At 37.2% G+C, this 15,938-nt stretch overlaps 1 protein-coding gene across 3 annotated transcripts in view; it reads right to left on the reverse strand.

The window, feature by feature from the left end:
- The window catches only part of LOC150076090 (cationic amino acid transporter 2-like), a 259,400-nt gene that overhangs the window by 39,465 nt on the left and 203,997 nt on the right, over nucleotides 1-15,938 (reverse strand). For all 3 annotated transcript variants that reach the window (XM_090387002.1, XM_090387001.1, XM_090387000.1), the window contains exon 12: nucleotides 11,738-11,874. In XM_090387002.1, coding sequence (XP_090243128.1) covers nucleotides 11,738-11,874 — 137 coding nt within the window. The remainder of the gene's footprint in view (nucleotides 1-11,737; nucleotides 11,875-15,938) is intronic.

Raw genomic sequence — 15,938 nt, forward strand, 5'->3', positions numbered from 1 at the left:
GTGTGGGTTGCAAGCTGAATGTCAGAAGATGCACATATACCCAGCCAGCATCCATTACTGATCTCTACTTTTGGTCTATAAAAAACTCTTCTCCCCAATGTGTATTTCCTAACAAATGCAATTTACAGAAGTGAAAATAAAGTGCAAACAAGGTTTTCATGTATCTCAATTTTTAACCTGTCCATGGTACTATTTTTAATAAGATCTCCTAAAAAAAAGTAGATTATGCATTAAAAAATGAAGGTGGATAGTACACTATCAAAAATATAAAATATCAAGAATGGTGTTGTGATCACTGAATTCACAATTTGCAGTATGACATATTAAAAGTTTGCATTTTGTATCTTGCTTTGACTTGACACAAAATTCTTCCAAAGAATTCATCAAATTGTCATAACCACCAACTGTCTTTCACCAAATTGTCTCATAACTGAACTGTCCTGCACTGAATTGTGCAGGACAGTGCCCGATAATTTGCTGCATGCAACAATTTAGTGTATGACAGTTCATCGTGTGTGAAAATTAGTTGCATGACAGTTTGATCAATGATATTTTGCTGTATGTGACAATTTGGTGAAAGACTGTTGGTGGCTACAGCAATTCGGCGAAAGACTGTTGGTGGCTACAAAAATTCGGCGAGTATGACAAGTTGGTGAATTCTTTGGGAGAATTCAGTGTATGGCAAATCAAGACACAAAATGCAAACTTTTAACATGCCATGCTATAAATGGTGAACTTAGTGATCATGATACTTTATACTTTTGATGCAGCATACTATCTACCTTCATTTTTTAATGCACATTCTACATTTTAAGAGGACCAATTAAAAAGTGCAGGTTAAAGATTGGGATTCAAGAGAAACTGTTTACACTTTACTTTCGCTTCTGTAAGTTGCATTTTTTAGAGAACACACACACATGGGTGCAGGGGGTTGTTCCAGAGACCAAAAGTAAAGGTTGTTAATGAATGCTGGCATTTCATCTTCTGACATTTGGTTTGCAACCAGCACTATTTTTTTTTTTTTTTTCAGTAAAAAAGATAAAGTTAATAGTAGGGTAGTACCATGGATGAGTTAAGGGTGGGTGGTAAGTTCCCTGAAGATTATGTAGTGGTCATAATTGGAGTCTGAGTCCCCTACATGGAAATGTGCTCTGACCCAATGAGGCATTTTCACCAGGGCCTGTGGCAGTTCTCAACACTCCTGACTAAGGGAAGGTATGATAGTTGAGTCTAGGAAAGTTTATCGCCAGCAATTTACCGCCGCATCAGTTTATCGCATAAACAATTTACTGCCGCGTCAGTTTATCGCATTTACCATCTAGAAGCAAGGAAATGTGTTTGGTCAAATCATAAAAAGTTATTTTTTATTTAAGTTTCTGCCTTAAGCTATGATTAGCATATTTTTGGAATTCTATGAACTGTGAGAGAATAGTACAGAAATAAAAAAAAAAACACATGTATGGAAATATGTAATTTAATAGGTAGATTATATATTTTAATACTTACATGTATCACAAATATAGTAAAAAATCCATTATTTGAACAATATAACAATTGGTTAATTTTAAACTAAACTAATTATAACATTATGTATGTCATAGTACACTGCAAAAATTCAAAATGAATGTTTATGCAATCTTCAGAATCAGTCACATTGGAATAATTAATTACTAAGAAACTGTAATATTTACAACACAGTATGTACATTATTAATAAGAAATATTATGCGCTATACCTCTTAGATAATCAACAATATCACCCCATTCATCGTATGCACTAACAAGCCTTTTAATTCGTTCATCACAATCGTGATTTTTTTTTTTTTGTTGCCCGGATCACTTCCACTTAAATATTGTTCAATGCGCATTTCGTTAATACTTTGTTCTTTTTTAATGCAATCGATAAATTTCCAAATGTTGGGATGATAAGCAGCAACTTGTTTCTCAAATCCTCTGTGCCACCCTTCAACAGAATTATTCGTTCTTGGTAATCCTTCAAGAACAAGCTGGCATATGTTCCACATTTTATGGGAATATTTTGGTGGTCAACGAAGATGTCGTCTGGTTGGGCATCCAATCCATGTATCCTCAAAATAATCAACAACTTCTTGTGATCCTGGAGGAAAAACATCATTTTCACACAAATGTTCAAAAACGACCGTCACAATTGGAGTGGGCACAAATGCAATTGCTGCCAAAATTCGCATATTTAAAGCAAAATTAGCATCAGTTTCATAACGTTGTTTCAATCCATTATTCTGAATGGAACGAAAAATACATTGTGAAAAGTAGAAAAAACAACCCCATTGCGAATAGTCAGGAAAAACTCTTCTGCAAGCATTCATCATCGCCATCTCAAAATCTATAGTTATTGATTACAGGGACATAGCCAGTTCCAATACTTTCAGCTGCTGTAGTAGAGATACATACATTTCCTCAGACTTGTTAGGCAATAATGCATAAACTAATGGAAACGATATTTTGTCCCCCACTCCCCTAAAAGCATGTTTTAGGGGAGTGAGGGATAGGGCATGCCGATTAGAGAGGTACTTATATATTTATAATCTCTTACAATCACAACATTTTCTTATTTTGAGTTTATTTTTCATCCTTTTGAGTTTGTGAACACATCATGTTGGTGGAATTTTTGAAATCAGAAAAAGGAAAACCGAAATTGTGCTTTAGTGGGCATTTGTTTTATAAAGACAGGCAAAATGAAACAAAAATTCATTGGAAGTGTCAAAATTACCTAAAACCCAAATGTGCCGCTCAAGTTACTACAGTAGATAACACCATCGTTAAAACATGGAAGGAGCACAATCATTGTGGAGGCGCAGCAGGAGTTGAGGCAGCACAACTTCTTGATACCATTCGAACTTATGCAGAAACAACAAATAATACGCCTCATAGTATTATTTCAAATGTTTTGAAAATCTGTAACCAAGCAGCAGCCCCTAAGCTTCCAAGTGTAGATACAATGAAACAAATGATCCAAAATATAAGAAATCAAAATTTTGATGGCCCAGTTCTTCCAACATATCATAGAGACATAGTTTTTACAGAAGAATATAAAACACCATGCAATGGAGAATTGTTTCTACAATTTGATTCTGGACCCGAGGACAATCGTGTGTTAATTTTCAGTGTGAAAAGAAATTTGCAGTTGTTAGCGCGAAGTGAATACTGGTATGCCGATGGGACTTTCAAAACTGTTCCCTTACTTTTTGTATCAGCTGTATATGATACATGGATTCAAGGACAAAATATTGCTTCCATTAGTTTATGCATTATTGCCTAACAAGTCTGAGGAAATGTATGTATCTCTACTACAGCAGCTGAAAGTATTGGAACCAGCTATGTCCCCGCAATCAATAACTATAGATTTTGAGACGGCGATGATGAATGCTTGCAGAAGAGTTTTTCCTGCTGCTTTGCAACGGGGTTGTTTATTCCACTTTTCACAATGTATTTTTCATTCCATTCAGAAAAATAGATTGAAACAACATTATGAAACTGATGCTAATTTTGCTTTAAACATGCAAATTTTGGCAGCAATTGCATTTGTGCCCACTCCAATTGTGACAGTCGTTTTTGAACATTTGTGTGAAAATGGTGTTTTTCCTCTAGAATCGCAGGAAGTTGTTGATTATTTTGAGGATACATGGATTGGGCGCCCAACCAGATGACATCTTCGTCGACCACCAAAGTATTCCCATGAAATGTGGAACGTATGCCAGCTTGTTAGCATTAGCATTAGTAGAGGCATATGATGCAAGAAAGCAAACTTATGCAGCATCAGCCAAAAAAAAAAAAAAAAAAAAAAACCCTTCCACTTCACCCCTCTGTTCGTTCAAAATACCTGTCCAGCTGAGCCTTAAACTTATTTAGGCTATCAACCTCCACGACAAGGGATGGAAGTTTGTTCCACCAACCAACCACCCGCTGACTAAAGGCAAATTTCCGCACATCTATCCTACATCTGTCTTTCCTCAATTTGAATTTATGCCCTCTCAGGAGATTATTCTGAGCAAGAGGCAGTATCCCATCAGCATTGAGCATGCTCAAACCATTCAAGGCTTTCTACACCTCTATCAGATCACCTCGCCGGTGCCTAGTCTCCAGACGCTGCAATTTGCAAAACTTAAGCCTTTCTTCGTAAGAGAAATCCTTCGTTCCGTTCACTAACCTTGTTGCCCTTCTCTGTACTCGTTCCAGCAGCTCCACATCCTTCTTGAAATGAGGCCTCCAGACCTGTATACAGTACTCAAGGTGCGGCCTGACCATTGCCTTATACAAGGGAATAATCACCTCCCTATCCCTGCTAGAAAAATTCCTGTATATCATTGATAAGACACCATGAGCTACTCTTGTAGCCCGTCTGCACTGCTCAGAGAACTTCATATCTGCCTGCACAATTACCCCCAGGTCCTTCTCATTCTTTACCACTGTCAGTGTAGTACCACAGAGTTGATACGTTGCTCTGGGGTTGCTGTTTCCCATATGTAGTACTTTACATTTGTCAATGTTAAACTTCATTTGCCACCTCTCAGCCCATCTGCTCAACCTTTCCAGATCCTGTTGCAGCAGCATAGTGTCAGTAGTGTCCTTGACAACCCTGCCAACTTCTGCCACTCAACCATCCCTTTATCCATAGCAACAATTTGCCACCAATGCCACACTGCTCCAATTTGTGCAGGAGTCTTCCACGTGCAACAGTATCAAAAGCCTTTCTAAGATCCAAATATATATATCAAAGTTATTCCCTGCATCCAATTCTTTTGTGACTACATCATAGTATCCAGTCAAATTGGTCAGGCAAGACCTTCCCTTAACAAAACCATGCTGTGTCTGAGCTATAACTGAATTCTTGTCAAGATGATCCTGCAGTGCTTCTTTAACCAGTGCTTCCATTAATTTTCCTGGAACAGAAGTTAAACTCACAGGTCTATAATTACTTGTGTCAGCCTTTGATCCTCCTTTGTGAATTGGGGTTACATTTGCACATCTCCAGTCTGTCTGTGTGTACCTCCCCTGAGTCCAAGGAAGCTCTCATAATTATGGCTAAAGGATTGCTTACTTCCTTTACTGCCTCCTTTAATATAACTGGATAGATCCCATCCACCCCAGGTGCCTTTCTTGTATTTATCTTCAACAATTTCTCCTCCACTTTACTCTCAATTATTACAAGATCATCTAGCTCACTGCCAGTGTTTACTTCATCTATGGCATTCCCCTTCCTGAATAACTCCTCATGTGTGAATGTAGATGCAAAATATCGATTTAGTTTGTTAGCTACCTGAGCAGGATCATGAACAGTTGAACCATCGCTATCAAGTAGACCAATCTGATTCATTCCCTTCCTTCTAGAGTTTACATAAGTAAAGAACTCCTTGCTGTTTTTCTTTGCATCCCTTGCCCAAGATTTCTCGTAATCTGCCTTTGCCTGCCTAACCTCCTTTGTAACTTAACAATTGGTTAATTTTAAAGTAAACTAATTATAACATTAGGTATGTCATAGTACACTGCAAAAATTCAAAATGAATGTTTATGCAATCTTCAGATTTTTGTTATTTGTTATTTGTTTTTTTTTTTTTTTAGGAGCATTAGCAACTAAGGCCATATTGCTCCGGGGATATGCAGTGGTCATTCCCTGACCTTTCCGCATCCTCCGTATTTGGTGGTCACAGGCTCGAACCCTGGTCTAATCAAGAATCGTGTGCTTCTGCTCACCTGGCTACAGAGGTGCCACAATCTTCGGAATCAGTCACGTTGGGATAATTAATTACTAAGAAACTGTAATATTTACAACACAGTATGTAAATTATTAATAAGAAATATTATGCACTATACCTCTTAGATAATCAACAATATCATTCCATTCATCGTATGCGCTAACAAGCTTTTTATTTTGTTCATCACAATCGTGATACTTTTTTTTTTTTTTTGTTGCCTGGATCACTTCCACTTAAATATTGTTCAATGCGCATTTCGTTAATACTTTGTTCTTTTTTAGTGCAATCAATAAATTTCTAAATGTTGGGATGATAAGCAGCGACTTGTTCCTCAAATCCTCTATGCCCCCCCTCAACAGAATTATTCGTTCTTGGTAATCCTTTTAGAACTTTTTTGGGTCCATTGTTGTTTTCTGTATTTTTAAATAATATTGATGATGATATATCAAGCTTAATGTCCAAGTTTGCAGACGATACAAAGGTTGACAGGGTTGTTAAGGACGCTACTGATGCTATGCTGCTGCAATAGGATCTGGAAAGGTTGAGCAGATGGGCTGAGAGGTGGCAAATGAAATTTAACATTGACAAATGTAAAGTACTACATATGGGAAACAGCAACCCCAGAGCAACGTATCAACTCTGTGGTACTACACTGACAGTGGTAGAGAATGAGAAGGACCTAGGGGTAATTGTGCAGGCAGATATGAAGTTCTCTGAGCAGTGCAGACGGACTGCAAGAGTAGCTCATGGTGTCTTATCAATGATATACAGGAATTTTTCTAGCAGGGATAGGGCGGTGATTATTCCCTTGTATAAGGCAATGGTCAGGCCGCACCTTGAGACTCCAGGTCTGGAGGCCTCATTTCAAGAAGGATGTGGAGCTGCTGGAACGAGTACAGAGAAGGGCAACAAGGTTGGTGAACGGAATGAAGGGTTGCTGTTACGAAGAAAGGCTTAAGTTTTTGCAAATTGCAGTGTCTGGAGACTAGGCACCGGTGAGGTGATCTGATAGAGGTCTACAAAACTTTGAATGGTTTGAGCATACTCAATGCTGATGGGATACTGCCTCTTGCTCAGAATAATCACTTGAGAGGGCATAAATTTAAATTGAGGAAAGACAGATGTAGGATAGATGTGCAGAAATTTGCCTTTAGCCAGCGGGTAGTTGGTTGGTGGAACAGATTTCCATCCCTCGTTGTTGAAGTTGATAGCCTAAATAAATTTAAGGTTCAGCTGGACAGGTATTTCGAACGAACGGAGGAGTGAGGTGGAAGGGGTTTTTTTTTGTTTGGCTGATGCTGCATAAACTTTCTTTCTTGCATCATATGCCTCTACTAATGCTAAATAATGAATTTTTTACTATTTTTGTGATATAACTATTAAAATACATAATCTACCTATTAAATTACATATTTCCATACCTGTGTTTTTTTAGTTTTTTTTTTTTTTTTTTTTTTATTTCCGTACTATTCCCTCAGAGTTCATAGAATTCCAAAAATATGCTAATCATAGCTTAAGGCAGAAACTTAAATAAAAAATAATGTTTTATGATTTGACCAAACACATCTCATTGCTTTTAGACAGTAAAAAATGCGATAAACTGACGTGCTGGTAAATTGTTTATGCGATAAACTGACGCGCCGGTAAATTGCTGGCGGTAAATTTTCCGGACCCCGTGATAGTTTGCCCTTTTAACCTGGTTTCTGTGCCTGTAATTTTCTTCTAGCTTCCCAACTCTGAACCATTTCATGCTTCTGGAAAAATGTAGGATTCAACTGAAGAGGCATTTAAAAAAAAAAAAAAAAAAGAATAAATAATTTTATCTGGATTAAAGGAATATAATATGGAGGAGTCATGCTGAAATAGACATGTACCCACTTTCCAACCTGTCTATGAGAAGGATCAGTATGAATCCTTTTGTATAAAATAAATGGATAGAAAATATATTATTTTCTTTTTTTTAAATTTCTGCATTCCTCTTTTCTAAGTTTTCAAATTTCTCTCATTTCCTAAACCTTTTACTTCATTGATTTTGTTAATTTCTGTGTGATACACCAAATTGTCATAGTCACCAATTGTCTTTCACCAAATTGTCTTGTACACTGAACTGCCATGCACCAATCTGTTGTGCAGTGAACTGTCCTGCAACAAATTGTCTTGTAACAAACTGAATGAATTGACAAGATTCCACGGGATCATGTTCTGCTAGGATACCTGGGTCCAGTAATCCATGTGCCGGGCACTCTGACGTCTACCACCTACCTAAACATCATTGCTGACCAGGTACACCCTTTCACTGCAATGGTCTTCTCCTCTGGCGGTGCAATCTTTCAGCAGGATAATGTGCTATGCCACGCAGCCCGGATTGCTTGAGACTGGTTCGCAGAACATGAGGAAGACTTCCAGATATTGCCCTGGCCTCCAAATTCCCCAGACATCAATCCCATCGAGCATCTGTGGTTTGTGTTGGAACAGCAACTCCAATCTGCAGAGTCTCAACCACAGACCTTACAGGAGTTAAAGGATCTGCTGGTTATGTGTTGGTACCAGATACCACACATTTAGAAATCTCGTAGCGTCCGGTATGAGCTGTTGTTTTAGCTGCACGTGGAGGACCAACATCATATATGTAGGTGGTTTATTTGGTTTGGGGATTTATTAGGCACACTGGCATCTGTGGCCATAGTGCGCCATTAGGTAAGTGGTCATAATGTTTTGACTCATTGGTGTATATTCACAGGAACTAGAGAAAATAACAAGGTTCCAGTGGAATAGCAAGATCTCTTTAAAAAAATGATTTTTCCTCAGATAAATCTACTATGTACAAGCATACCAATTGCATATAAAAACTCTTTCTTTAGACATTCAAGAAAATTACTTCATTTTCAGATCAGGTAGCTGTGAATAACTAACTGAGGGCAGCATTTATATTTACACAAACCATTATGTTTATTACCATTCTATCATGCAATATTTTATATATACATATACAGGGTGGTACAGTAAATGGCACATTAACTCCTAATGGGTTGAAGTTCTAGCAAAAACAAGGCACTTTTGGAATAAGGACATTGTTTCAAAGATATAATGCATGAAAGTTTTACAATATCATTTTCATGTTGAAACCAGAGGTCTCAATGAACCATCAATGGCATATTTTCAATTAGTAGTGGTAACATTTTTTTGAGAATAATGTGTAGGCATTAGAGTTCAGATAGTCACATAACAGATACAGCTCAATGATGCATTCCCTACATTTTTGCTGGGCAAAAATTTTAACTGACCAAATCTGATGGTGCTGTTCACGGATGACATGGAAGCTATTTTCAAATCATATGCAGCTGTTTTGGCTGTTAAAGAAGGTTTTTTTCTGATGAACTGTGTTTCATCAGTCCAAAGCATATGGCCCAATAGGTTTAGGTCCACATCATACTCTTCCAACAACCAATCACAAAACTGCATGTGGCAAATGTAGTTTGTAGGCCAAAGCCATTGTAACTGTGAGTATCATAAGGTTGCAGCATTATAGCAACATGTGCTTGTGGGCCAGTTTGCTGAAAAGTACAGAACAGCTCAAGGGTAAAACCCAGTTCCATAAATACTTCGTCATTTGTTTCACAAATGAATGAGGGTGTTTGGGAGGTTCAGATCTTTTTCAGATAAGTTTGTTCACTTAGTTTGACTATTTGTGATGTATTCAGTAGTCAATAAAAGGTGGAGAGTGATATGTTTTATGAAGTAATGAAATTTTTGGATATTAGTATTAGCATTAGTTGAGGCATATGATGCAAGAAAGCAAGCTTATACAGCATCAGCCAAAAAAAAAAAAAAACCACCTCTTCCCATTTCACCCATCTGGTCACTGCAAGTGTTTATCTAGTTCAGCCTTAAATTTATTTAAGCTATCAACTTCCACAACAACAGATGGAAGTCTGTTCCAGCAATCAACTACCTGCTGGCTAAAGGCAAACTTCCACACATCTATTCTACAACTATCTTTCCTCAATTTGAATCTATGCCCCCTCAGGTTCTTAATCAGAGCAAGCTTTGATTTGAATCTATGCCCCCTCAGGTTCTTAATCAGAGCAAGCTTTGATTTGAATCTATGCCCCCTCAGGTTCTTAATCAGAGCAAGCTTTGATTTGAATCTATGCCCCCTCAGGTTCTTAATCAGCACTGAGCCTGCTCAAACCATTCAAGGCCTTATACACCTTGATCAGGTCACCTCGCAGATACCTAGTATCCAGATGCTGCAACTTTCAGAACTTAAGCCTTTCTTCATTAGCCCACCACCTTTGTTCCTCTCACCAATCTTGTTGTCCTTCTCTGTATTCGTTCCAGCAATTCTACATTCTTCCTAAAATGAGGCCTCCAGACCTGTATACAGTACTCAAGGTGTGGCCTCACCATTGCCTTATTATTCAAAGGGATAATCACCTCCTTGTCTCTGCTAGCAAAATTCTTATATATCATTGACAAAACTCCATGACTTGCTCTGGCAGCCAGTCTGCACTGCTCAGAGAACTTGATATCTGATTGCACAATTACTCCCAGCTCTTTTCATTCTCCACCTCCCTGAGTGTAGGTGGCATACATACAGCAAGAACATGCCCAGCTCCTTGACATAACATGGTCTCTACAGTGGCCCCCCTCCCACATACACACTACTCTCAACAGTCACGATCTGACAGAGTAGAGGCAATGAGATTTTATACACTAACTTATCCAGATGCCTCCTAGAGAGTTACTCATAGGTTTGGTTCAGTAGACTATCTAGTTGCTAGCCTGCGAACATCATTTTAGAGCTGTACCCTCAAAACATAAAGAAGATTGGATCTCACCATTATGTACATCATAACCTTAAAAGACATCAATCATACTGCATGATGAAGAAGTGGGGGGGGAGGGACCAGAACTTTGTACTGGAGACTAGACATGGGTTCCACCACTTCAAGCTTCTAATAAGCAAAGTGATGGTTGTTATGTTGTTGTTATTTTGGTTTTTAAGAGCATTAGCAACTAAGGCCATATTGCTCCAGGGATATGTGGTGGTCATTCTCTGACCTTTCCGCATCCTCCGTATTTGGTGGTCAAGGGCTCGAACCCTGGTCTAATCAAGAAGCGTGTGCTATGCACTGCTGCTCCTGCCCACCTGGCTACGGAGGAGCCAAAGTGATGGTATTACACTGGTTGATGAGGGTCATCTGACACCTAGTATTGCCTGGTAATACAGAGGGGCAGCATTCCTCTGTTTGGTGTGGACAATAAACCTCGACCCCTGTTTACATTGATTAGTACCTGGTGGTTACCTCCAGTATACTATGTGTTGTATTTTAGGACTTGCCCATGGGATTATACCCAGGGTTACTAACAGTCCCACCATCATGGAGCTGTAGGATTTGAATGTCGCAGAATGACCAGACTTCAATAAAATTTGGTCCACTTGACTCAACCGTTACCTGAATATCAGTTCCATCAGCGTTTTAGACTCTCAAGCAAGTAGCAAGCCCTAGCTTATATACATGAGAGAATGTCTGTGGCAAGCCTCAAGGCCCAAATAAAGTAATGGTGCTTTGCTATAGTAAAATGCTATTACTTTTTTCTAAAATTACATTATTATTACTTTTTTTTTTAGTTTCATATACTTACTAAAAAAGTTATAGATTAGTGGAGTGGAGCTAAACTGAACTTGTGTTCTTTTGCTATATAACCCAAGTTTCATTAATTTTGAATTAAACTGGAAGGAAGAATTGTACAGATGGAAGAAATAAGAAGTACATTCCAAAAAAAAAGTCTGTCTCTATTTCCCTTTTTTAAAGCATTGCATGAAAAGTTTTAAAACAACAACAACAATAACAAAAAAAAAAAAAAAAAAAAAAACAGCAAACCAGATTGTTTAAGCTCTTGTATTTCTTAACATTCATTTTATCATCTGATAGGTCTGAGAATATGCACATATTCCTTAAAAATATAGAAACAAAATATGCAGAAATTTACATTACTTACTTGTAGTGATTATTAAGAAACGACCGATCTTTGATGACGTAGGATTTGGCTGTTTTAGTTTATCTATGTTCAACAACTGCCTCATGTACATGGCAAACTTGCCTTTCTCTAATTTTACATAATCTGTGCCACTATTTCTATATTCACAAACATAAAACAAGCTGTATTTAATGTTTTTATACATAATAAAATTTTAATTTAATTTAGAACTAACATCAAATTTGAACAATTAAAATAATATCAAGATAATAAATTTTCTCTAATTTCAAGACAAAAAAAAAAAAAAAAAAAAAATACTGCACTATTTCACAATAAAATTTTAAATATTCAAAACTTCTGATATTGATACACAGAAAGACTGTTAATATGAGTGATCAATAAATCAAACGTTCAACAAGTAAGCCAACTGCATTTATGCACCTTTATCAAATGCAAAAAAATAGGCTGAAAGTTGTGTTTGTCAAGAAATATCAAACATTACTCTTCTTGTGAAATTCTCTTTTCATTAGAGCATATCAAAAGTGTACTGCAAAGAAATACATTGAATATTTTATAATTGAATTATATATGAATTACAGTCTTAGTTGAATAAATGAGGAGTTCCAATAATTATGTTCCATAAAAGAAAAAAATATTATGTAGGAATCATTCGCAATTTATATAACATCATTTTAAAGATTTTCCCACCCCACTGATAACATTATGAAATGCTCCAATTCAAGTCATTTATTTTTTACAAATGAGTTAAAATGGAGCATTGGAATTAGGCTGTAGCATTCAGGTTACTCCCTCACCTGTGTAACATAACATTTATCTGACCCCCCTGCATTATATAATTTGTGAATGTTCCCTGTATGTTGAACTAAAAGACACTCTGAACTATAATTAGAGGTGGTGTGTCATGCAAGATAGCTGACTGTCCAGAGATGAGTTAATATCCAAATTTGGTCCAATGTTACATTTGCTTCGATCAAATGCTTCAATCTATTAGAAGTAAGACTGTTAATTGAGAAACCTTAAGTATCATAAGCACTCCACTAAATAAGTTATGGTCAAACCTATTTTATTTACAATAATTATTTATATTCGAATTCATTTAAATTTAAAGAGTTACACATTTATTTAGGCTTGGACTTGAAGTGGAATATCATAAATAAAATAGGTTTTATCATAATTTATTTAATAATACTAGTAAGTATAAAAATAAATTAGTGAACTTTATAAATTTGCTGATACAATTTTATAGTATTTATTTAATGATTTAAATAATATTTTCTGTCTTGTTTTGTTATAAAATTCTGATAATCAATAAACAGAGAAGAGGGATGGTGAAGTGGCAGTGTAACTATTACAATTATAGCTGTTTATTTGGCACCTCCCATTACACATGAAGCTTCTGCATTATTTGTATCATGAACTGCCACTACAATCAAATAATATTATTATTTTAAGAGATTTTAACCTGCTGATACCAAAGATGTAATCACTGAAATAAACTGTAATATAATTTACAAACTTTTTCTATAGTGCAATTGTGTACCCTCCAACTAGACAAGAAGCTCAACTACAACTTATTTTTTAAAACTGTAATATGTTTCACATTTCTATCATAAATTTTGAAGAATTAAGATAAAATCATTTCTTCTGGACATCACATATTAGCATTAGCATTAGTAGAGCCATATGATGCAAGAAAGCAAGCTTATATAACATCGGCCAAAACAAAAAAACCTTCCCATTTCACCCATCCATTCACTCCAAATGTTTATCTAGTTCTGCCTTGAACTTATTTAAGTTACTGACCTCCACTACAACAGATGGAAGCTTATCCCAACTATCAACCACCTGCTGGCTAAAGGCGAATTTCCACACATCTATCTATTCTACAAATGTCTTTCTTCAATTTTAATTTATGTCACCACAGGTGAGTAATCTGAGCAAGAGGAAGAATCCCATTAGCATTAAGCTTGCTGAACCCATTCAAAGCCTTATACAGCTCAATTAGGTCACCTCACAGGTGCCTAGTTTCCAGAAGCTGCAATTTGCAAAACGTAATCCTTTCTTGGTAACACCAACCCTTTTTTCCACTCACCAATCTCGTTGCCCTTCTTTGTTTATGCTATTAGTTAAGAAACACACAAAATCTAAGGAAGTGCATCCAGTTGACATGGGTGGACAGTGCAGTGTTGAGTCAGTTTGGTGGAAAATAAGCACTGGGAAAGCAAAACTGAGAGTAGGAGTGTGTTATAGGCCAAATGACCCTGATGAGTATAATGAACAGCTGAACAGAGAAATATAGTGGGCCAGTAAATCAGATTGTCTTATAATGGAAGATTTTAATTTCCCAGATATTGACTGGAACTTGTGGGCTGGTCACTCACACATTAGCAAGGCTTTTGTGGATTTATTGAATGATTGTTTTCTACAGCAGCATGTTTGGGAGGTAACTAGAGGGAGTAATATTCTTGATCTGATTATCAGTAGTGATTCTTCATGCATCAAGAATCTGCAGATAAAGGAACCACTAGGTGGCAGTGATCACAGTGTGCTGAAGTGGGATTTACTCAAAGAGGTAACTACCATTAGGGGTAAAGGGAAGGGTTATTGCTTTCATAAAGGTGACTACAGTGGTCTGAGACAGTTTTTAAATCCTATACAGTGGGACCAACTGATGACGTTATCAACTAAGAAATATTGTTCAAGGTTTAGACCTAAATGGATGTCAGATGAACTAATTAGACATGTGGCAGAGAAGAAAAATGCATGGGATACATATAAATTAACAGGTGACATAGAAGCCTATGGTAGATATATAAGCTGGTCTGTAATCAAGTCACAAAGGAGGTTAGGCAGGCAAAAGCCAATTACAAGAAATCTTTGTCAAAGAAAAACAGCAAAGAGTTCTTTACTTATGCTAGAGGTAAGCTGTTAGCGCTAGGATTCTGAGGACAAGAGAGTATGCTAGTACTCAAGCTTTGTACTCACCAGATTTTGGAGGATCTTAAATCACCTTCTATAGAAGTCAACTATGAGGAGTTCCATTCCTTCTGGACTGATTCTTCTGCGCTTCTTCAGATGATTCTCTATTTCTCCTTCAAGCCTCTTATCAAGAAAGTAAAGACATTTCTTCGGTGTTTTATCATTCCATTACTCCTACTGAATTGATTTTTTTTTTTTTTTTGGTAGTTGTTGGTGCATAGGCTTCTGTGGCCATAATGCACCTCCCAAGGTTTTTGCAGTACTTTGATCCAAGCCCGAGGCGGGAATCGAACCCGCGACCTTTGGGTTGCCAGGCAGGCACTTTACCCACCATACTGAATTGAAAGTGGCTTTTCCTGGACTGTCATCTTCACCAGGTGCTGATGATGTACCTCCTGTTTTCTTGGGGAATGTTCCAGTCCAAGTGATGATTGACCTGTTACATGTTTTCCTATGGTCTGATCATCTACCTTGATCCGTGCCTATATGATTTTTATCCCCAAGAAGACTCAGGCTACATCACTGGCAGACTTTCATCCTATTTCAGTATCTTATGTTATCTTTCATAAGATTCTAATGAACTGTGTGATGTCAGTGGCGAAACTTGACTCCAGACAAAAGGCTTTTATACCTATTGACAAATTGGCGGAAAATATCTCACTTCTACATTGTATTATTCGCCATTTCTAGGACAAATCTGAAACATTTGGCAACTCTAGACATCAAAAAAGCATTTGATACTGAGTCTAATAAGATCATCTTGGAGGCACTATGTTACCATCATTTCCCTATTTCATTCTTAAATTATTATTATTATTATTATTAGCCATATGGTGCAAGGAAGCCTGAGGCTTATGCTGCGCCAGGCAAAAAAAAAAATTCTGAATTACCCAGAGAGAGAGAGAGAGAGAGAGAGAGATAGAAGGGAATCACCAAGAAAGAGAAGAATGATGATATCCAGCTCAGGATCCTGGGTGTGCCAAGCCCATACTCACCAGATGTGAGCCCCCTGGGGATATATTCAAGAGCTGCAAACAAATTCAGCTACTTCATTGAGATTCTCTGGCAAATGCTCTACCATCAAACCTGCAAAAGGAGTTCGACGGGGTGAGCCTTTCTCACCATTTTTGGTTAACATTGTAATAGATCTGTTGGGTGTCTCATAGATGGTCATAGTCTAAACTCCCTTGCTTTGCTGATGATCTCATCCTTTAAGCCAATA

This window comes from Mastigoproctus giganteus, chromosome 13, assembly GCF_048544385.1.
Source record: "Mastigoproctus giganteus isolate SK-2022 chromosome 13, ASM4854438v1, whole genome shotgun sequence".
In the NCBI taxonomy this organism is placed as follows: Eukaryota; Metazoa; Arthropoda; class Arachnida; order Uropygi; family Thelyphonidae; genus Mastigoproctus; species Mastigoproctus giganteus.